A 23,522-nucleotide genomic window follows, 5' to 3' on the forward strand; every position below is an offset into this window, starting at 1 on the left:
CTAGTTATGATATCGATGCGCTTATTATAAGATAGGTCAGAAGATAAATGAATGAAGATATTTAAACCGGGATACTTTTTCAATGGGGACAGCTTGAATTTCATATCGACTCATTCCTGTTTTATGTGCTCTTGTAAATGTCATGGCCTTTGATTTGGAAGCGTTAATTTGCATTTGCCACTGGTGACACCAAAAAGCGAGTTTATTAAGGTCCAACTATAATGACTCGTCAGCTTGGGTGCTGTCAATTTTTCTATAAATGATGTAGTTGTATGTAAATAATCTGACAGTAGATGATAAACCATGTCCAATGTCGTTGATGTAAATGAGAAACAAAACTGGTCCCAGGATTGATCTCTGGGGAACACCAGACTTTACATGTGAAAGTGAAGATGCGTGTCCATTCACATAAATTGATTGGCTGCAGTTGCTCAGAAAATCATTTATTCAGCTTTTTTTCAAACCAGTGGCTACCTTGTCATTATACATAGAGCCATCTAGAGTTAAAAAGAAGCCTTCCTTGTCAGGAACCAAAACACGCAACTTAGCTTCCAGATGTGTCTCAGACAGCATGAACACCGTTGTGAGGAGTGACCATGCTATGTACAACAAAGACAAGCTGAAAAAGCCAGTAGGCTTTTTTTGTGAAGCTAAGTTGCGCGTTTTGGTTATCTTCGTGCTACCTTCGTTTACGTACTCTTCTATGAACATAATGCTAAAAAATACTCATGGATTTAATAACACCATCTCAAAAAAATTAAATGAGAAGAGAGTGCACTACTATTGAAATATCTGCAATAAGTGCATAGCAGAGGACGTTTGCAGCAGCATCACCAATAATAATAATAGCAGTAATATTATAAAAGGCAAGACATAGCCCAGCAAACCTCTTGTGATGGCAGTTCTAACATAGGCACCTAACTAAAAGGCCTTCAAGCCAAGCTGAAATTGTGGCCACGATAAATATGCACAAATTTACCTATGTGAGAAATGCTGTGCTTGGAAAGTCAGATATGGTATGTGATATGTCAAAGGAACATACATCAAAATAGTGCATGTACCAACATAAAAGCTAAGGAATGCTTTAGTCAATGGGAAGAACAAGCTGCCGAGCGGAAATTTCCGTAGTATTGTTTACACTGTAGTCTGCCACGAGTGTGACAACATGTCAGTCTATGAGACCTGTGATTTCAATGAAACAGTTAAACAACACGAATATGAAGTCACCAAATCATGGGCGGCCTTGAATGCCCTCGCTGAACATGTGGAATATACAGGCTTTCAAATTGACTGGTCAAGTAACCGTGTTCTGGTCGAAGAAAACAAGCTTGCATCATGCCGGCACCTGGAATCCCTGCACATGCACACAGCTGCACATATCCTAAATAAGATTTATGGAACGCTGATCATATACTTTTGGTGCTTATATACTGTACCTAGTCATACTTAAATACGATGTACCTTTCTCATGGCTGTCATTCAGAACAATATCGGGTGCCCAAACGTCAATAAACTTCGTGTAATTTTCCCCCTCAACTTAATTACCTCCCTGAAGCTATGCACCCTCTTGCCCATTAACAACCATTGTTAAACTATTGTATGTGACATTGTTGATGCAAAATGACCTTAGAGTATATCCTAGCGCTCCTGCAGGATCACCGGCTGAATGTGACAACCAGTTCACCATTTATAGGACACGAAGTGCTGACATTTCCAATATATCTGTTCGCACAGTGTTTCATTGGAGTCATGCAAGCTTAAGATATAGTGCCCCCACAAAGAAATTTTTCTTCCTTTGTTGAGACCAATGGGAAAACTATGTAGACAATAACGAAAAGAGATCACAGCTGGGCTTAGCGGTGCGATGTCTGCCTCAATAAATTAATGCAATAAATTAATTCAAGTGTGCTTATATCACCATGGTGTTGCCAGTTTATTACTACATTTGATACGAATCTCTGCTCGCTCAACCATGGTGTTCCTGTGGGTATCACAGTCTTACCTCTGAGACAGCACTGCCAGAACTGATTTCTCTGTCAAAATCTTGAACAGGTGTGTGACAAGCATGAGCCAGAGCAGAGAACACAAGAGAAGTGGTCACTGCTTACATGTTCAAGGTCCTATGCACGCACACCAAACTATGATTTTACAGTGTCTTACGTTTTGAGGGGAGTATACATGGTGATGGCTGGAGCCATCTCTCTGGGCACCAGCTAGACTGTCACAATGTGCATATTGTTGCTTGAGACAACTGTTTAGGACAAAAAAAGGCCACCGTAAAAAAAAATATTGTTAGGCTAATGTAAGGGCTTGTAGTGAGGAGACTCTCAAAAGGTATATGGTGTGTCATCTTGCAATAGAGAAGCAACATTTATACCTAGTTTATGTTAGTAGGAGTCTGCTAAACATTGGCCATACAAGCTTGTGGCTAGAGAAGGATGATGTCTAGAAGATACCCTCCTGAAATGTTAACCTGCACCGTCCTCCCTTGCCCTTCTTGGTGCACTGGAATTTTTGTCCTATAGGTACTAGTTCCTTCAGTGAGTGCTCTTGAAGGGCTTGTGAATAAGCTCACTCTCACCACCTGCTTTACCCAAGTGCCAATCCTGCTGTTGTAACTTGGTTGCTTGGCAGAATGTTTAACAGGAAAAGGAGCTTCAATCGTTACACAAATAAAGCTGCAGCATTGCAAGATTGCTATGAAGTTATGTACACAGACCTCCCACATACAACTCACTAAAATGTCACCAATTATCTCTATGATGAGCCTGATTATGCCTTAAGACAGCATGTAAGTTTCTTGATCCTATACTTTTTAATCAGTACACGAACCTTGAAAAAACAAGATCGTCATGTGCAGTGCATAAAGCCACTGCTTATGAAGTGCAATGATGCCATTGGAAGCATCAGCAAAAGTAAATTCACCCTGCTAGAAAGCAAATTCTGCATGAAGCCTGTAAATGTACTGTTAACAAAGTCTTCTCAACAACTTCATTACTTCAATTTCTGCAATTTGTATAATCCTATCTCATGCATACCTTGCTGTCAACCCAAAAATTATTGACCTCTGAGGTGTTACTCAAGTGACCATGCTCATTTAACATACCTGCAAGCCCCAGTGCTAACCTAATAAAATTGAAGACTTAAATAAAGTAATGATCTCTGGTACTCATCCCTTCACAAAAAAGTTTTAGCATCCCCTTCAAACCTGTTTTTTTAAAGACTCACAGCACAGTGACGTGACTCTTGAAAGGCATTTGCGGAGCTTGTGGAGCAACTAAAATCTCTTTGGAGCAGCATAAAATCCGCCTGAAGCTTTTAAGCTAGAGCTGTTGCACCACATGTCACAGGGAACTAGTTCATAAACATATGTAGGCATGTTCACTTGGACTTCTGCTCAACATAAACGTAGGCTTTTTGCTTTTCTGCAGACATCCACAATTTATATTAAGCAACCTAGCACTTTCCGAGAATTCACATAGTATTTGCAAATGACTCTGGCTTTCAGTGATAGTTTAGCTACAATATTGAAGCACGGACAGGTAAGACTTTTTATGCATTGTATTTACTTTCCAAAAAAAAAGAGGTCTGATTATATTAATGCTTTTATTAGTACAACCTAAATGTTCAATGTGTGGAGAAGTGTTTGCTGTTATCGTTTATGTATAGAATTGTTAGGTTCCTGATTAATGAGCACTTCATAAAAAAAAAGGGTTTTGTAACTGGTCCTTACTACCTATTATTTATTATGGCTCGACAAAATTTAGAGTTATGGGGGAGTAAGTAGTTACACTTGGCAAACTGTTTGACATGTACAGTCGTCGAGGTCAAGAAGCCCAGCCGAGACATACCGGAATAGTGGAACACCATGCTTTCTAGAAGTAACAGTGATTGTACAGCATGCAATACTGCTGATAAAATTTGCCCACTGTATGGACTTAAAACTTAACCACCCTGTATGAAATATTTTGAAAGTAAGCTGTAACAAATTGGACCACAAATTAAAAAAAAAATTAACTAAATGGTCAGTTCTATATGCAGGTACTAAATTTCTGTATTTTAATACAGTCAGTCAAGCAAGACTGTTCTCCAAGCAGAACTAGCTCATTATTACTTTTATCTGACAGTAACCACAACAGTTAGAAACTATTTGACTGAAGTCACGAGGTAACTTTTGTAATATAAGCGGGTTCAAATTGTTAAGAAAGTTTGTGCCCAGCAACGTTTTCAACTACATTGCACGTTCATGTCCACTGTGATGACATCTCCAAATCGCAGGGGTAATATATGGATTTCAAGCGCATGCCATATACTTGCTCCCTTAGAGAACACAACAATGAAGAGTGCACACATGCTTGACACAAATAATGAAATTTTTGAAAAAGATGTAGCAGGTTTTGCCTTTTGGTCCAGATCCCTGCAGGTACTTACCTAATTACCACCACATTTTGCCAACAAGCAGCTCATGTAAGACGTTCGAACACGCGCTATTATGTCGGGTCATAACCAGTTTCCTCGAACCACCTCGCTCTTAGTTCTGGCACGACATAGGTTTCAAAGATTTCTTGCAAACTGTGCGCGTAATTGTAGACCATTCTTCAAGAGTTTTTTTCGTGCTTACTCGATAGGAAAACATGAGCTACAAATTTTTTAAGTTTCTAGAATATGAATGGTAATTGAATTGTGAATGGTAATCTACACCCAGCCTTAGTATATATTTCCTTTATAATAATTTTCAATTTGAGGCATGGCACAAATTTTGAAGTACGACTGAAGCCTCTCATATGCATGTTTCGTTTATTTGAAGGTGCCATGCAACAATTTTGAATTAATCCTGCAATGAACTAAAATCTGAATGCCTTGCGAATTGCCTGCCACAAAATGTATTTTACTAGGTAAATTGTTCTGGGCTTATTACACAAGCTGAAGATGATGACGATACTGACTGCCGCATCGTCACTGATGAGACAGGGGATAGCGCGTGTACAATTTAGGTGCACACACGAGGCCCAATGTCGGTGCTACATTTCCAATTTACACACGAGCGCGCGCAATATTTATGCTTTACCGCAATACACTGCGTGCACTTCACCGCAAGGCACCACTGCTTTGCGGCACTGTTTAATTTTAAGAAGACACTTAAGGTGGCAATTTTGAGCGGAGATTTATAGTGCTCCCAGCATACTTTCAATTTTATTTCCTTTTTTTTTCTTTGTGTACACCCACAAGAACAGACATAACTTAGAAAACCGATTATCGTCATCGGCGACAGCATATTTAAGCCACTTGGAAAATAACGTCGTGTGAACGCCTGCTAATATTCCATCGCTTCCAACTTGTGCATTTCGCATCTGTCTCACGCAGTTACGCAAGACGAAGCTTCAGTGAAAGTTTTGGCACAAGCATACACTTCACCCAAGCGACACATCGATCCTTACGCAACACACGCACTTACCAGACATATACGTACGGCATACATCCACAAATAGCATAACACACGGTGTTCATGATCGGGCAAGTCGTTACCACATTGCTTATAGACAGTATTACAGAACGAGACCACGTATCCATGCGCAGAGGCGGTTCTCGCGAATGCATAAGGCTCCCGGCCAAGCAAAGACCACGGAGAAATAACCACCACACGGTAAAGATCCTCACAAGTTAGTGAGGAACCTTACGATAGACCTTTTGTTCTTCCCACCTAAACGTCCCCCAAAAATGTCCAACACAGCGATTTTGTCGCCGTCTATTTATACTTTTTAGGCCAAGTCAAGCCGGTTGTAAGCGGCTTTGATGAACCGAGCGTTTCGGCTTTCAAAAGGTTGGTGCCACCCGGTGGTAGCAGACGCGGCTACCAACGCAACTTGGGACGCTGCATTTTGTCTGCAAAGTGCTGCATTTTCGCTGCAAAGTGCTGCATTTTGTCTTCAATGTCGCAGTCTGACGAGAGTGAAGTGTATGAGGTAAGCAGTTAAATTCGGCGCGCCATTGCATGACATGTTTGAATTCCCCGTTACAGTGTGCCTTGCTGACAGCTGTTCTTCTGGAATATTGAAATGCAATATTCTTAAAAAAAAAAAAAACTGAAATAGGTGGAGAGAATACTGAAGTATCGGACCCGACGCCAAGGCAAAAGAAAGATCGGCGAGTATCTTATAAGATGGAAAAACTTTGGTCCGAGTGAAGACACCTGGGAACCTAGAAAAAACCTCGTCGGATGTGAAGCACTCCTGAAAGAGTTTGAAGAAAACTTGGCCAAAGCAGGGGTAAGTGTGCGTTTTGAACTGTAATAGTGCTTGCAGTGTACAATTAAGCAGCGAGTTTTTGAATACGGTGTGGCTAGAGTTATGTCCAGACGTAACTATAGCCACCACAATCGTCACGTCCAGACGTAACAATAGGGAGTTTCAAAATACCGTTTGCAAGCACTGCGGGCGTAGCGGGCGCTATATGAGTTTTAGAATAGCTTTCGCGGGCCGCGATCGCCGCACGCTATTTCGGATTTGCTGCGTGCGGGCCGCGAACGCCGAGTCGCGTTACGGCGCATGCGCAGTGGCAGCGACCGCACCGCAAGGGCTCGCGGTGCTCCATTCGAAAACTCCCTATTAGCCACTGCTATCGTTACGTCCCCAGCGCTGTTGTGACCGTGTCACAACAGCCCAGTGACCGTGTCTAGGTATGGACGCCGATACGCTGACGTGGACTCGGTGAAAAACTTCTGCGACGATACTTCGGACTGTACAGAGTAGTTTAACGTCTCGGCCCACTCAACTACGCGGTGGTTCCCGATGACATTACGAAAACTCTCAACGGCGCCGTGCCCGAACTGAAGTCGTCCATGTTGTGCGCCTCAAGCCATTTCATGTGCAAACCTGAGAACTGTTTTTTGCTGTTGGTGCTGCGCTTTATTGCTTGTACCTATTGTTTATATTGTCTTTATTATTGTACTTTCGTTTTTTGTTTAAGCATGGGGACGATGCCTTTTTCAAGGGGGTGGGGGGGGGGGCAAGCCACATTCTCTCGCAAGTTTTCTTATCGCCCCGTTTCACTGTCAGTAATTCTCAGCTCAAACCACGCCTACAGCGTTCGAAAAGCTTCGGGAGCGCAGCAGATCATTTTGTTAAGATTACACCCACTTCGCGAGCATTATAGATTATTCTGGAACTTATGTCGCCGCTAGCGATAACGCTAGAATATACGATGTCAAGGGTATAAATGCCCATGGGCTTCGCCACTTGTCAGTTGATCGGCGGCCAACGCTTTGCCCACCGCTATCAGTGCCAGTGTCTTGCTGTAATCTGACTTTCCTTTTACGTGGCTACAAGCTCAGCCCAAAAAAAAAAAAAACAGTTTATTATTCAACCTGCAGTCTGCTCCCTTCGGCCACGTCACGACCTTATGACAATATAATAGGAAGGGGGACACTGCAACGAACATTGCCTCCCCCCCCCCTTCTCCCTAAAAGGGAACCTGGTGCACACTTACCTACTTCGTCGTTAATGCATACAATGTTTAGTACACAGTTAGCTGTGTTCCCGGCAGGTTCTCAGCATGTATGTGCCTATTAATAAGGTTTTACAGTAATGAGCTATGAATTTTCATGTGCGTGCACGTGGCTATGAACTTCATGCTGTGCTCTTCACTATTTCAAGTCACCGCTTCTGTACATAATCTTACTGGTGTTAACTTATTATGCTTATTTTGTGGGTTTGCTGCTTTTGTATAAGTGATTATGTAAACTGAGTAAAAGAAAGTGTAAATTTATGGGCTCATTTTTTGTTGTTAGGTGCAATTATTGAGAACTAACAGTAGAAGCTGTTTTTTGGCGAGTTGGTGTCTCAGTTTGCTGAACATTTCGTAACTGGTGCAAAACTAGGAACATGAAAATGAGGGGAGGAGAGGGACAGTTCGGTGCCAAACTATGAACTATTTATTGCCGGTACAGGCTGAAAAACAGGTAAACTTCCACACATGTGCAGAGGCGTGGAAGAGTTATCATAGACATGTCATCACGTTTGGTGCCCATCTGTCTCCTCCCTTCATTTTCATGTTCCTAGTTTTGCACCAGTTATAAAATGTTCAGCAGAGAACTAACAGACAATAATGACAGGGAAAGCACTGGGGTTGTTATTAGAAGTAATTGTAATGCAAATGTGGAGAATTGAAAGTGGATGAAAAGATAACTTGCCACTGGCAGGATCCAAACCTGTGACCATAGAATAATGCGTCCGATGCTCTAGGACTGAGCTACATTAAACTAAATAAACGCCAAATTTGCTTCCTCTGTGTATTTCATGGAAAGCCCGTGTGTATCCAAACACAAAGGTAGCTGCTCCAAAACAGATTGCCTGCCCCAAAATGCTGGAAGGCATTCCCACCACTGATGCACCATGAAAATGGCTACGTGCTCGTTCAGCATTCTAAATGAACAGCCTGACACATTGCAAGGAAAGGATGCAGAACACGGAGCTGTGACGATGCTCTACCTCATGCCCCCTGTTGATAGACTTCTCCTATGTAATGCTGTTAATAATTCTGTTGTTAAACAAAATGTACAGTACTCGTGGATTGAAACGGGGGACTCGGAGCGTGTGGCCGCCGGTGCATGGGCTGTCACTCATGGGTGCTCATGGAACGAAGGTGTTTCATTGTGGTATAGGGTGAGGGGGAGAACACCTGCAGAGCATGATTACTCCCTTCGGTCGCTAAAACTAGATTCACACGCGAGCTAAATCCTGCTGCTCCGCAGACCGAATAGTTAAGTCATTAGTTTCATCCGGCGCAGCAGTGGATACGTCGCATGCACACTGCCAAAACTACGCTCGCGGTATCCTCGTGCATACTCTCGACTTCTGTGCTTATGCAGCGCGCTTATGTGGTCATGCAGGCCACACGCTGTGAATGAAAACCACCAATCCACCATCAAAAACCACTCACCTCTTCCACTGTCACACGAAACACATTCGGTCGTTGCTGCAAAAGTGAAACATGTCGATTTTAAGCCGGTAGCCTGCTTCCTAGCCACACTGATCTGCCCAATATTGACAGATTTGACACTGAATCCTCTCGATCGAGAGCAGAGGACTGTCAAACGGAGGAATTGAAATAGCGGTGACACATTTCTATCCATGCCGCAAGCGGAGGAGGGCGGATTAAACGAAGACGTCACGTGGTGTGCCGCCCGCTGCGAAAATTCCTCCTCCGTTCCCTCGTGTGCATCCACCTTAAAAAGTTGGCATTTAGTTCTCAAAATGCACACTGTCCGCCTGTTGCTGCGAGGCTCACGCACATTGGCATGTTGACCAAACTGGCTTGCATTTGCATACTATTATATTGCGGCACCAGCAGACGACCCTCTCGTTTTGCGCAATTAGGCGATGCAGTACGCAAACTGTGCAAGTGCAACGCTGGATTCACCTGAAAGATTACATCTTGCATGCGTTCATAGACATGATAAACATCAGCATAGAAGTAGAGAAGGTTACATCTTGCATGCGTTAATAGACATGATAAACATCTGCATAGAAACACAGAAAGTTTACCTGTGGCTTCAGTCACGACATAAAAGAAAGTGAGCCGCAAGCCTGCCTTCGCGCGACATGGAAACAATGACGCGAGTCTTGCAGTGCCATATATGCTGGCAGTGTCCACTTTGTGAGCTAAATGCCGACTCTTTAGCAACCTGAAGGAGTAATCCTGCACTTAGGGGTTCTACCTTTCACTCTATACCACAATGGAACACCTTGGTTCTACGAGCGGCGGCACATGTACTGGCGGCCACACGCTCCGAGTGTCCTGTTTCAATCGGCGAGTACTGTACCAACCACCCCAATTGAAGAAATTGTTAAGTGCTTGCTTAGCCTATGTTTCTTGTGTAGCATGTGACTAGAACACTTACAGCTTTATGTGTGGTTTGACAGGCTGCAAGATTTGGTGTATCACACAATTTTTAAACCATGGTCACGGTTTGCAAATGCCACTCAATCGTCTATATGTATTCAGTAGCAAGTACACTATGCTATGACATAAAGAAGCAGACCCTAGATTGGATGTGGCTGTGTACACATGGTGAAACAGTTAAGCACATCTATAGTGCAATGAAAATGGAACAGGCCTTCATATAATGGCACACTTAATGTTGCAGAGTGGAAACACTGTTTTCTTTAATTTTTTTTCAGGATGTACTGGAACCGGAGCCAAGGAATGATGATGGGATAGAACTGATGCCCGCACCTCCGCCACAGAAGTCTCCTAGACATTTCAACAGTGTATTGGAGGCATCAGCGAGCAAGGTATTGTTGCATTTTCACTTTGATAACGAAATGCATTTTTTGCTACATAACTACATAAATTATTTTAAGCATACCTTTAAACAATCACAAATTGGAATTGTTGTATTGTAATCTGGGCAGCTGTGGCTGCATTTCGATATTGGTGAAATTCTGGAAGCTCGTCTACTTCGGCTTAGGTACACATTCTCTAGACACCCTAGGTAGTCAAAATTTCCGAAGCCCTTTATTGTGGTGTTTCTCATATTCATATTGTGGTTTTGAGGCATAAAACCCCAACAATCATTTCGAGCTTATCATAAAAAAGTTGATGACAATGAAGTTTTCCTGGAATCACTTGCCAGCCTTAGCTGATTTGGTGTTTCACTGTACTGTTGGACATGCATTGTTCATGCATTGTGTGCATTGTGTGTTGGACATGGTCATTGTTCGTCTAACACAAACAATGACCATTAATTACAGTGGCTTAGTGGTTACAGTGCTCTGTTGCTGGCCCAAAAGGAAACAAGCTCTATGCCAGCTGTGACTGTCACATCTCAATGGCTAATAATAATTATTGGGGCTTAACATCCCAAAACCACCATATGATTATGAGAAACGCTGTGCTGGAGGGCTCTGGGAATTTTGACCACCTGGGATTCTCTAAAGTGTACCTAATGTAAGCACATAGACCTCAAGCATTTTTGCCTCCATCAAGAAAACGGCCGCGGCAGCTGAGATTCGATCCTGCGACCTGCAAGTCAGCAGCGAGTGCCTTAGCCACCAGACCACCGTGGTGGGTAGACACATTTCAATGGAGGGTAGGCACTTGAGGTCCTTGTTCTGTTAGATGTTAGGGCAGGCTAAAGAACCCTAGATGGTTAAAATTATGCAGAACTCCCACTACAGTGTTTCTCATATTAAGATCATGGTTTATTGCATGTGAAACCCCCGAAATCATACTTATTCAGCACGACAACATAATACCACTATCTGCAGCTTTCAAGAACACCATTCCAAGGTGAATCACCAGTTATGGGATCAGTGCAATATTGCGCCCACCAAATTCTATCATTGTGGTGTTTGTGACTTGTGCAAACTATTTTGGGATGATCCAAAATGTATTTTGACCATTTGCAGATCACTTCTAAGTGTATTTGGGGCTGAGGAAGCCTCCTTAATAACGACATTGTTTTTAAAATCCACAAGCAAATCTTAATTCCTCTTTACTCACACACTAAAACATTAGAAATTTAATTCCAAATATGATTACAACCACTTTCAACTTCTGTCAGCTTTTCCTTTTGGCATGTGTAGTCAGATGTTTTTTCCATTGATGTTAAAGATGAATGGTATGCTGCGTGAATTATGCTGGCAGCATCTTTCAAAGTCTTTTTAAGTGCACTGTGCATGCTTCATTGCATTTTGAAGGTTGTGGGTTTAGATCTCAGTCACAGAAAGGGTGATTTTTCATCCACTTTCAATCGATGTCACAATTGCTATACTTCAGTTAAATAGGGGTGGAACAGCTGCACCATTTGTGCCATTGTGCGCCAAGCTTGCTTACCTGCGCCATCCTGCGCCTAATCACGCCTGCTGCCCCAAACTCATCTGTCAGTGCCGTACTGCGCCGCATCAGAATTTAGCCGCAAAGTGCAAAAGCCATCAAGTGTCAAATCCGTAAGCAAGGTTTCGTCGAAACGGATTTCATCGAAACGGTCACATTTTGTACAGGCTGTGATCGCTCCAGGAGCAGCCGCGAACTTTGATCCTAAGGGCATGGTCACGATTCCTATGCACACGCGATCATGGCAGGCATCAGCGTGACTAGCTCGTGAACCCTTCTACGTGCTATGCTATCAACATGAAGAGACTGCAAGACGAGCATCTCTCCTTGGCAAGGCCGTATTCTCTTACACCAGCGTTTTGTACGGCTGTTGCCAACTTTAAGAAGTTGGCACCCAGCCTTACAATTTCTTGCTATTGCTTCAATGCTTCGCCATTCCAGTGAAGCTGTTTTCTTTAATAACATGATGGTAGCATTCGGAAAAGAAACAAAGGAAGGTAGTAACGGTGCTCAAAGGAAGGAGAATGGTGTATAGTTCCCAGAACAGCCTAGGAAAGACAAGTGCACATCACTGCTCATCGAGCTTATGTGTGTATTCCTGTTCATTCGGCCGCTGTGCTTCGCGCTTATCGACTCAACGCCTGACGCTCGCGTGTTCAGGTTAAATACCATGGGCAGCTGTGCATAACTAAAAATTATGTACCATCTCTCGGAAGGGAACCATGATGAGATGCGAAGCAGCAGCTGTGCGCACGGCATTGATCCAATTGAAATGGGTGCCGACGTGGGTGCTCGAAGATTGGTTTGAGGCGAAATTCGATGTTGTGTTTACTTGAGTAAACCTTTGTTTGAAGCGCAAAGACACTGGAGGCGGGTTCAGTTTCATGTAAATTTCATCGCAGATAAACGAGCCGAAAGAGTAGACAGACTTAGTTGCATATCCGCAGCAGCCGTGCGGATACAACCACCCATTGCGAATGGCTGGCAGGCTACATTTGTACGGCTGCTGCGGACATGCAACTAAATCTGTTTAGTGTTTACACTCGATGTGCGGTTGAGCGTTGCAAGTGGTTGAGAGGGTGAAGCTATAAAGAAGTGTGTTGCGAGCGGCGAAGGGGCTGGCAGCTGCGACTTGACTTACTTGGCATCGCTCCAACACCTGCGGCGAGGGTTCTTGCTGCTCTAAACTTACTCGAAAAGACGTTTGTGGCTGCTCCAAGCCTGCTCCAAAACATCTTTGTGACTGTTTCTAGCCTGCCAAAAACAGCCAGTTTGCCTGCGGCGAGCGGGTTCATACAGACGTACGGGACAGCCTTGCACAGGCGAGTCAAAGAGCTGCTTTGCATTTATAAGGTCACTCTTGCACCGCAAGGGTGAAACAATGAATGTGATAGCAGCAAATTGCAATGTCATTCAAAGGGATGCTGGCAGCTAAATCTTTTGAATATGATATCACGTAACTACAAAACGCTGGTGTGCCCCTTCAAGGAGAGCAACACCTCTTGCACAGTCTCTTCGTAATGAGAATGCAGCATGTAGAAGTGTATGCGAGTCACACGCTGATGGCGGCCGATGTAGCGTGCGCGCCAGCGATCGCGGCCAGCCACGCCCATAGAGACAAAGTTTATAGTTGCCTCCCTGCCTCCTCCCTCCCTCATTTTTTAGATGCGAAGCTGCTTTTTGACTAGCCTGTGTAACGCTGTCCCTCTGTCCACACTGCTCCCCTTGCCGCAGGTGTTGGAGCGGTGTCAAGTACATCACGCCCTCCTAGCAGTGCACGTTGATGTCTCTCTTCCTCACCTGCCACGTGCACGCTGCGTATCAGCTCTCTCTTGCTTCACCCTCTTTACCACTCGCAACGCTCAAGCCCACTCCTCACGTGGGCATCATCTCACCTGCACCACCTCTCTCCATCTGTCGGCAAGAAGAAGCCGGGAGGTGCATGCACTGGCGCGCCTCGCGAATCTCGCGGCGCCAACAATGTGGACAGCGCGCCGCTGCAGGCCGCTAGATCGCGCCTGCAGCGGCATGCTTCTCGCTAGTGTGTGCGTACCTTTCCCGCGTATCACCCTTGTTGCGAGGGTCAGCAAAGCTGGTCGCGTTCGCGAGTGGCAATGTCAATATCGACGGGGTGCGAACCAGGGAAGCCAAACGCAAGTGTCTGCAGTGGAAGGCCTGCGGCACCGACGAGGTGCGAGTCAAGAACACCTATCGCATTCGAGAATACAGACAGCACGTGGGTAACACCGGTGAGACGCGAGCCAAGCAAGCCGAGCGCAACCGTCTTCAATGCGTCCTGCTTCTTATGTCTTTGCATTTCAAATGAATGTTTACTCGTGTAAACACTACACCGAGGTTCGCTTCAAACAGTTCTTTCAGCACCCGTGTCGATGCCTGTTTCAACTGGGTCAACGCCGTGCGCACCGCTGCTGCTTCACATCCCAGCAGGGTTTCCTCGGGGACATGGTTCATAGTTTTCTTGTTTTTTCATGTTATTCGAAGATGGGCGAGAGTGCTTCCTCTGCTCCTCGGGTGGATGTATCTGATGTTATCTCACGTGCCCTCCGAGCGGTGGAGATGGGCCAGATGGTTTTATCTCTGCTTCATCCGCGTTCATTGCCCCCGCTTGCGTGCTTTTACCCCCAGGTAGAAATACGATGCGCACGGGTATGTTGTCATTTTGGACTTTTTACAGTAGATGTAAGCACAACAAAGCAAAACACGTCAGGAGTGCCCATATAACCCCTTTGTAATAATGAGGTGATTGCACAATTTAGCTGAGTGTTTGAAAAATACAACATTAAACAAATGATGCTTCACAATTAAAGTGCTTTGAACGGCGCTAAATCTGTTCTGAATGTTTTTACTGCTCCAAACTTGCTCAAAAAGGCCTTTGTGGCTGCTCCAAGCTTGCCACAAAAAGCACTTTTGCCTGCTCCCAGGACTGCTTCCTGCTTATGTGCCCTGCTTATGTGCCCTTTTCCACCCCTTGGTAAAGAGTAATAAATAACGTTCCCAATGCTTTCCTTAGCCTAATTATCTATTGTATTTATTCGGTTGTGCCTAACGAAGAAACTAGCACCTCGGAGAAAAGTCCTGTTTTTTGTTCATTGCATTTTATGACTTACAGACGTTGGAAGCTGCGGAGATAATTACTCGAAGGCGTCTGCAAATTGAACAATGGCAGAAGGACAAAAATGTAAGTTTTGTTTTTAGATAGACAGAACATTAAAAGAGGCCTTCACCACTCTGCTTAACTTGGCCCTCCCCTAAGAAAAGCCATCTGCAAGTCCTTTAGAGAATGGCTCTGACATCCAAAAGCCACTGTTAATGGAAAAGCTTAGATGAAGTGCACGTGCACTAGTTAGTATGGCTTTAGTCACAGGCTTTTACAAGGGGACGCATACTTAACAGTGTTCACCTTTTCTGTTGGGCAGTTATGAAACTTTTATAATGGGGAATTTCACTGGTAGATTCGGAGCAGCCGCTGAAATCCTGGAGCGAGCACTCGGACTTCGCCAAGCCATATCTGCGAGTGGAATGCATGAATGCTCCGCGTGAGATCCCTCCGGAAGTTGTTTTTGCATACATCTCTAAACCCTTACCGGAAACAATTTTCTTTTCCGCTCTCTACGTTTCAATGGCAACTGTGTCCCCACTGCAAAGCATGCATTTCAACCACGGAAAGCAGTTATTTTAGGAATGTAAACAAGTGTACAGTGTTACTAGACCTAGTTGCCCGACTGTACCAGAAATGATGGCAACGCATTCTCGGAGTTCCGGTGAAATTCGTCTCTGTAAGACGGAGCACGCAGAACACTTCGTCGCGTAGTGGGTTGCTCCGAATCTACCAGCGGAACGCGGATTCTCTGCCACGGAGCAAGAAAACTTGCTCTTGCTTGACGAGAGCAATTTGCCATAAGTACTGCGGGCAATTGGGGAGAAGTGTCATCATCATAGTGAGATTGAATGGGGTTAGTACTTTCCCACTGTAATTCATATATTGTATTATGTCCCAAACTGATTAATTTGGTAGTAATTAGTGGCCTTAGTTAAGCAATTCCTTCAATTGTTGTCATGGTTTAGAAAGGCACAATTCGATTTGGGTGCGTTGGGTTTATTTAAAATACAGTAAAACCATTTTGTAAGAGACACTGATGTAACACCATTTGGCATAAGATACGCTAGTGTGCCTAGTGTGGTTCTTCAAAACTTTTCCGCTACCCAGGCATAAGAGGCATGCGCGAACGATGCCATCGTTGCCTGGGTATTCTTGCCAGAGGCCACATAAACTTCGCTTTTTTGGGTGTGTCCACAATCACTATGTCTCCATCTGCCAGGTTGCGGGAAGGATATCCTGTAGAACGATGCACCAATGATGAAGTTAGAATGTCCTCTTGCTCCCAACGTCTCTAAATGATCCAACAAAATTTGGTGGTGTTGTAAACTGCGTGAATATTTTTTCACACTGCTGTATTTCCCTGAATCTTCTGTAGAGTCAACATCTGGCAAAGCGGTAAATTGTTGGCCTATAAGGATATGTGCTCGCGTAATCGCTGATGGCTCACTGGTTTTGAGGCAGGCGTAAGTAAGTGATTGATTGATTTGTGGGGTTTAACGTCCCAAAACCACCATTTGATTATGAGAGACGCCGTAGTGGAGGGCTCCGGAAATTTTGACCACCTGGGGTTCTTTAACGTGCACCCAAATCTGAGTCACGGGCCTACAACGTTTCCGCCTCCATTGGAAATGCAGCCGCCGCAGCCGGGAATCGAACCCGCGACCTGCGGGTCAGCAGCCGAGTACCTTAGCCACTAGACGTAAGTAAGTGGTCGAGAATTGACCACAGCCTCGACCTCGGTAAGTAGCTTATTGAGTTCTTCAGCAGAAAGGATATTTCGTTCGAGGACTTTTCGCACAGACATCTTCACCGATCGAATCAGTTTTTTCCACCAACCGCCCCACCATAGAGCAGTGTCCACGATGAATTTCTATTTACCATATCTACTCACGTAATCATCGCTCTTGCATAATTCTCGCACTCCCCACATCGCCCAACAAAAATACGATTTCTTTTTTTTTTTTTGTGAGTAATTACCGCACCCCCAAAAATTGCCGCAATAATGTTGTCTGCTCATTCCAGCCACTGATGATGATAGCACGGGCCATCTGGCGCCATCTCTTAAGCATAAAGCCTACTATTATTGCTTGGAGATTCAATCCAACTGAAGCCAAGCAAAAGTTTTAAAGTGGTACTGACACAAAATTTCGGGGCCGAGATAGCCTGTGGGGTCGATTCTTGTGAACATTCGTATATCATCTGCAAGATATCAACAGCGAATATAGCTTGGAAGGTATTTTAAATTCATATTGAAGTTTGCATGAGTGACCGACTCCATAGTGTTATAGACACCATCGGAGGGGACCCCGAGGTGACCCCCTACTTCCGTCACGTCACCACGCTACGGTCTACAAAACAAGTTCTGATGACGTCATAGCAGCCATTTTTCTTTTGCCGCGTTAGTTCCCGCAGTCTATATTTTTCGGCGGCTGGTTGCGAGTGCGTGGCTGTGGCGTACGCTGCATACATGATGCTGGACAGTTATCTCCTAGCAGTAAATTTTCGGAATGCCAGCAGGAAGCCTTTCGCCATCATGTCGGTCACCAACTCCAAGTGTATCCCCCTTGTTGATGCACAAGTAAAAATTACAATGTACATTTTGGTTGCATTATCTATCTTTTTTGGCAAAGAGTGGGCTCGCGGAATCCACTCCTGTTGTGTCGAATGGCTTAGATTGTTCAATCTTGTAGGTCATAAGTGGAGCCTGTGGCGGCGAGCTTGCCTTCCCTCTATAGCGAGCACATAACGCACAACGGCGTATCACTGTTCGCTGAGCTTGTATAACTTAGAAGTGCTCTCTCAGGTGGTTTAGCATGGCGGTTACGCCTCCATGCATTGTGAAAGCATGGGAATTTCGATTTTTGGGAATTTTGAAATTGTGATTGTCAGGCAGCACCAATACCGGGGTTTTCATTGAGCTTTTGTTGTCGCCCACCAATTCTTAGCAGGTTTTCATTATCTAGAAATGGTCACAAGTCAGTCACCATTGAACTTTTAGGTAGCATCTGCTTCTCAAGAAGAGCGAACATTTTATCACCAAAAGCTTCACTTTGAACTTCGTGTATCTATCAACGCTCAGCTGCCAATACTTCCTCGGTCTTCTTGCATCCATAGTTCAGGCAATTTGTATTAGTGTTATATATGATGCGTCGTACCCACGCCGTGACTTTCGGCAGTTTGAGCTGTGTTACGTCAAAGATTGGTGCTCTCCGCTCATGTGTTTTGTCAACTACTTGAAGGGCTGTATGTGCCGAGTCAATTATTTCATGATCCTCCTCGGGGGTTAAGAGTTTCCTCTTTGGCCATTCAGATGGACTTAGCTGCAGCCAGCTTGGTCCTTGTCACCAAACATTATTTTGTATCAAGACATCCAGTGATTCACCTCTTGTTAGCAAATCTGCAGGATTTCCGTCATCTGGGAAATGCTGCCAGATACAATTCTGTATTTGTATTACTGCTTTGATTTCAGTGACTCTGTTTTTACCAAAGACTTCTTGCTTGCATGAATCTGCTGAAGTCCAATTCAAGACAATTGTAGGGTCTGTTCACATAAAAGAAAGTGGTCTGTCAAAAAAGGGGGCATATGCTTCTATATAATTCAGAAATCTGCTGCCTATTAGTGCTCCCATTAGCTCGAGGCGTGGCAACGAGAGAAGCTTCAATGGGGCGATTCTTGATTTTGCAGCAATGAAACTCGTGGTGATGTCACCGTTAGCTAGCTCAGTGCGAATATATACGCATGCTTTATAAGCTTTAATGCTGGAGTCTACAAAGACGTGATTGTCACGAATATCAGCTGCCTCTGACTTCGAACATCGGGGAACATCGACTTTGGGAAGGTGAACCAAATCACTTCTTCAGCTCTTCCACTGTCCTGCTATATCATCTGGCAGCTCTTCATCCCAGTTGACTTTACGAACCCACAGCTGCTAAAATAACAACTTCCCTTGTACCACGAAAGGAGAAACGAGCCCCAGTGTGTCATAAACTCTAGATACTGTTTGCAGAAAAAAGCGCTTTGTATCTTAAGCCTTCTCCAGGAGTGACAAGATATTGTGGGAGCTGTAAGGCTGTCAGTCTGCATGTTCCATGCTATTCCGACGACTTTTGTATTGGATGATGTTTGTCCACCGCTGTTAGGTAGAGCTAGCTAGATTGAGTCGAATATGTCTGGCAGCTCTTGACAATTTGTTGTGTATTTCCAGAGTGGCATTCCAGGATCATTCATTATTTTCTTTGTGGTAGTGTATAGCTCTGCAGCTGCTTGTAAATTATCTGCCCCAGAAAGCAAATCGTCTACATAGAATGACTTGGCCAGTAGTTGAGCTACTCTCTGCTGCTCATTGTGTACACCTGTTTTGAGGTGATGCTGAATGGTCGCTGTTTGCATGAATGAACTTGACGTCGATCTGTAAGATACTCTCGTAATTCCCCAGACCTGTATGCCGTCTTCTCTGAATGGTAACGTTGGTAACCTTTCGAAATAACAAACGAATTGTCGTGGCCCTCTGAAGTTCGTTATACCAAGATTTCACTGTACTACCAAATTAGGTACTTGTTCTGTTCGCTTCATTAACTGAAAGGAACGCAAAGTTGAATAAGCTGTAAAGTAAGGTCTTAAGCAGTGCACACCTTTGCTTGCGGTAGCTTTTATAAATGTGCTTCTCATGCCTACTAGCTATTGTGAAAATGCGGCCGAGGTTCTATCTATCTGCAAAAGAATCTGGTCAAAAAGAAGGAGCTGTCTTTGTATGACAGGGTTCTGTCCACTAGTCTAGCAGTTGTAGATCAGGTGTGGGGTATCACTCGTCTACCCAAGAACTTGGAATAGCATTGGAAACTGTAGTTTGAATGAATTTAACAGATATAATCGAGTGGCAGTTTGAATGAATTTAATTGATCTAAACCACTGGTCACAATAGCTCCTGACATTCACTCATTTAGGTTACTGCGAAGTGTATCCCAGTTCGTGACGTGGCCCTTACAGCACTAGTCTAGTGACTAAGCCACCAAGTGAGGTTGGGAGAAGAGGCAGAAACACCCACATGATCGCGGCACCATGTGTCTGGTTAGTTCAGCAGTTCAAACTGTGCATCTATGAATGTTCCACAACCATTTGACACCTTTGGCTCTTAGTGAGGTAACCCCAGGCCATATGAAGCATGTCCATAGAGCGGATACTTTGCATGCAGTATTTGCTTTCAAACAGCGCAAAACCTACTGTCTCTGCGTAGTTCCTGTTTCCACGACTGTGTGTTGGAAATTAACTTAAGAACTATGGACCTGACTGCGCAAAAGGTCATAACTAGTTAACAATTGGAAGAAATATGCAACAGAATGAGCAGTGTGCATAATTCACACAATACTCTATTTTACTGTTTTATCTCCTGTGGTCTCTTGTTTCATTGCAGTTTATGATTACGCTAATTTAGTAGTTTGTCGTTTGTATAGACCTACCTCTCTAAGCTGCCCAAAGCATGCAATCATCACTGTCACCTTTGTCAAAAGGGCCAAGGACGAAACATCTGAAGAACTCGCCTCAAGCGTATTCAGAAGGAAAAAGTTGTGTAGCATGAACATTCTTACGGTGCTAATAAGCACCGACTATCTGGGCACAGATGGTTTAAGCCAGAAAACGTTGCTGTGGAAGGCTGTTGATGGTCAGAAGGACTTTAATATTTTTCTCCAGCTGGTGATCGTGGCAATAATAGTGGCATCCAGGTGTTGTTTGACCCCAGAGATGCTGATGACATTTTATTAAAAGCAATTCAGTGTGGGAAAGGTATAGACGGCCACAGCAGTGCTTACATAAGCTGAAAATGTGAAAGAAACTGATGGCAAGTGTAGCTTTTGTACCGATAATCATGAAACTACAGCTAGGACTCTTTGCTTTGACACAGGAAAAAAAAAAGAGAGATGCATGAAGCAAAAATAGGCGAGACCTCTAGGTTTACAGTCAATAAAAAGCAGATACGATTGAACATAACCATGCAGTAAACAGCAAAATAAACACTACGTAACAGGGCGAATAAAAAAAAAGAAACCTCGCAGGGTTTCTTATGCATTTACCCAAGGCGGCCTGATGGCGACAGCCGTCTCTTTCTTTTTGTTCAGTCAATTTATTGGTCCCCCCCCCCCCCCCCCCCCCGCGAATGTTTTCTGCATTTAAATTAGCTTTGCACTGATTTGACTGGAGGCATTCCAAACTTTCAGCACCTCACCTGGCTCTGCTCAGCCTCCGTGATTGGTGGGCCGATCACATAACAAAGCAGTGCAAAGCAACGATGTCATCTCATGACATCATCATGGGGTCATAATCGGTTATAGAAACGTGGGTCATGATCGCCTTACACATTCTAGTGATCCGTGATGTCACAATGACGTCGTATGGTGATGCGATCACGCGATGATTTTTGCATCACTCCTGTTGATGCTGACGCCGCGAGACGCCAAAGCCACCAACGGTCAATTTCTGTTTTTAGGCGAAAACCTTAGATGCCTCATCAAACGTGAAACTCGACCGTTTGTGTCCCGCGTCGGCGACTTCGAGTGATAAAAAAAAACCACAGCGTGATGACAATATATATGACGTCAGACATCGCCAAAAATAGTGACTTCATCAAAACATCACATGACTTCACGTGATCATGTCATCGCACGACATTCGAGCTTGGTGCAATGTGGTCTTATCATAAAGGCAATGCAAAATCAGTTTCGCACTGCCTCGGAGGTGTGCTGGGGCATCGGCCAGGGGGTGATAGAGGGGCACTGGCCCCCTTCAAGCCACACCGGCACCTGCGAACGCCCAAGCTACACTAGTGCTCTCCCCCAGCCGCGACGAAACACGGGTTCGCACCCACAGCAAAACCCTGCTGACAGTCGTAGACTGGTGGGGTAGGATCAGTACATCGACTGAGAAGAAAAAGAAGATGGCCTTCTCTATCAAATTATCTTAGATGGATGAATAGGGGACCCTGTGAGTTTATAACAAGGTATCTAAGCCTCTCGCCTTAATAAATTCGCATAGTTAGTTACAGGGTGAGCTGCAAGTGTAAAATCCCAGCCCCGTAATCATAGTGAGGACACAGATAACAAAGGTCCAACTTAGCTGCAGCACCACAAACATCGAAGGAATGTAGCAGCACCAAGCAATAAACTAATAGTATGTGTTGGGGTTTAACGACCCAAAACCACCATGCGATTACGAGAGACGTCGTAGTGGAGGGCTCCAGAAATTTAAGCACACAGGCCTAAAGCATTTTCACCGCAATCAAAAATGCGGCCGACGCGGCCCGGAATTCAACCCCGCGACCTGCGGGCTAGCAGCCGAGTGCCTTAGCCACTAGACCACTGTAGCGGGTAAGCTATGAATGAAATGTCCAATGACTTTCACGTAGTATCACATCCCAAAACCGAGCAAGTGTGTCCGCCGCTTTCCTTATTCGGCATGTTCAGTGATCATTATGGTTATTTGCGATGAACAACACCGTCTAGTATGCGTGAATGAAAGTCGGAGCGATCAGAAGAAGCATTTCTTCACAATAGCAGCTCCTTACACTAGCCAAAACCACTCACGGCGCACGATGAAAGCAGGTAAAAGCGGGAAAGCGTCGTCTGCTCTGACCGCCAACACTCTGCTCTCCCATAATGCCCCAGCGCCGATCCACCAGGGGAAGGCGCGAGGCTGCGATTTCTGGAAAGGTCCATGGAGGGATTAGTGAATGCATAACAATGTAGAGACGTGGCAGTGAGCTCGTCTCCTGTAAAAGGAATGCCCACACAGAATGTTTGTTCACACACAAACAAGGCTTGTTCATGCTTACACTGATGAAGCTCGCCAACCTTTTTTTTTTCAAACTGTAACACTTTCATTGTTTAATGACAATGAGAGGCTAGTTAATTAGCTGAAAAGTCATTTTGGACGATTAGCTGTTAGCACTGTTGATAAGTTTTGCCGATGTTTAGATACGAACAGTAGCAGCTCTTTTGCAGACAAGGCACTGGGTTAGACTGTCACAAGCTGAAACGTGACATGAAAAACACTTCTGTTGACACACTCGAGCGTTCGATTGGGTGGTGCGTAATCAAATGACAAACTTATTGAAACGATGCTAAGCATTTATCTAGCTCAGCTAAGGCGGTATCTGTGCCCATTTCTTCATTTGAAGATGGTGTGGGCACATCTCCTGTGTTTTTGAGATGTCTGTGCTTCTAAGTGATTAGGAGGTGTAAGAAAAGTTTTTGATTGACTGTCATCACTGTCTTCAAGTGGCGCAAAGCGATTGGTTTTGAGCACTGCACAAGTAGTGCATGGGTTTGCGGCCTGAGAGTTTTTGCAGTGAGCATTGTTGTGCTTACATTTTGTGGCTTGTTGCTCAGTGGGGCAGCTCTTGTCTGTTATTTCAGGTTCATTTAATTTACACAGGCCACACTTATAGGCATGAGTGTCTTCCGCTGCAATGTTGAATACAACTCTGAACGGCCACGGAGAGCACATATGCCCGGTTTAGAAAAAAAAAACTGTTGCAGTGAACTACTGATGGCTGGTAATGAAAAAATAGCGGTT

At 44.4% G+C, this 23,522-nt stretch overlaps 1 protein-coding gene across 4 annotated transcripts in view; it reads left to right on the top strand.

Annotated features, from left to right (window-relative positions):
- The first annotated feature begins 5,780 nt into the window (after positions 1 to 5,780).
- LOC119176389 (chromobox protein homolog hpl-1) overlaps positions 5,781 to 23,522 on the top strand; it is a 43,684-nt gene continuing 25,942 nt past the window's right edge. For 2 of the 4 annotated variants that reach the window (XM_037427646.2, XM_037427648.2), the window contains exons 1-4: positions 5,783 to 5,963; positions 6,093 to 6,266; positions 10,179 to 10,292; positions 14,966 to 15,034. In XM_037427646.2, the coding sequence (XP_037283543.1) occupies positions 5,931 to 5,963; positions 6,093 to 6,266; positions 10,179 to 10,292; positions 14,966 to 15,034 (390 nt within the window). In that variant the 5' untranslated portion in view covers positions 5,783 to 5,930. Of the gene's footprint in view, positions 5,964 to 6,092; positions 6,267 to 10,178; positions 10,293 to 14,965; positions 15,035 to 23,522 lie in introns of all 4 variants that reach the window. The other 2 variants (XM_075877569.1, XM_037427645.2) reach the window with 2 other exon arrangements.

Source organism: Rhipicephalus microplus, chromosome X, assembly GCF_043290135.1.
Source record: "Rhipicephalus microplus isolate Deutch F79 chromosome X, USDA_Rmic, whole genome shotgun sequence".
In the NCBI taxonomy this organism is placed as follows: Eukaryota; Metazoa; Arthropoda; class Arachnida; order Ixodida; family Ixodidae; genus Rhipicephalus; species Rhipicephalus microplus.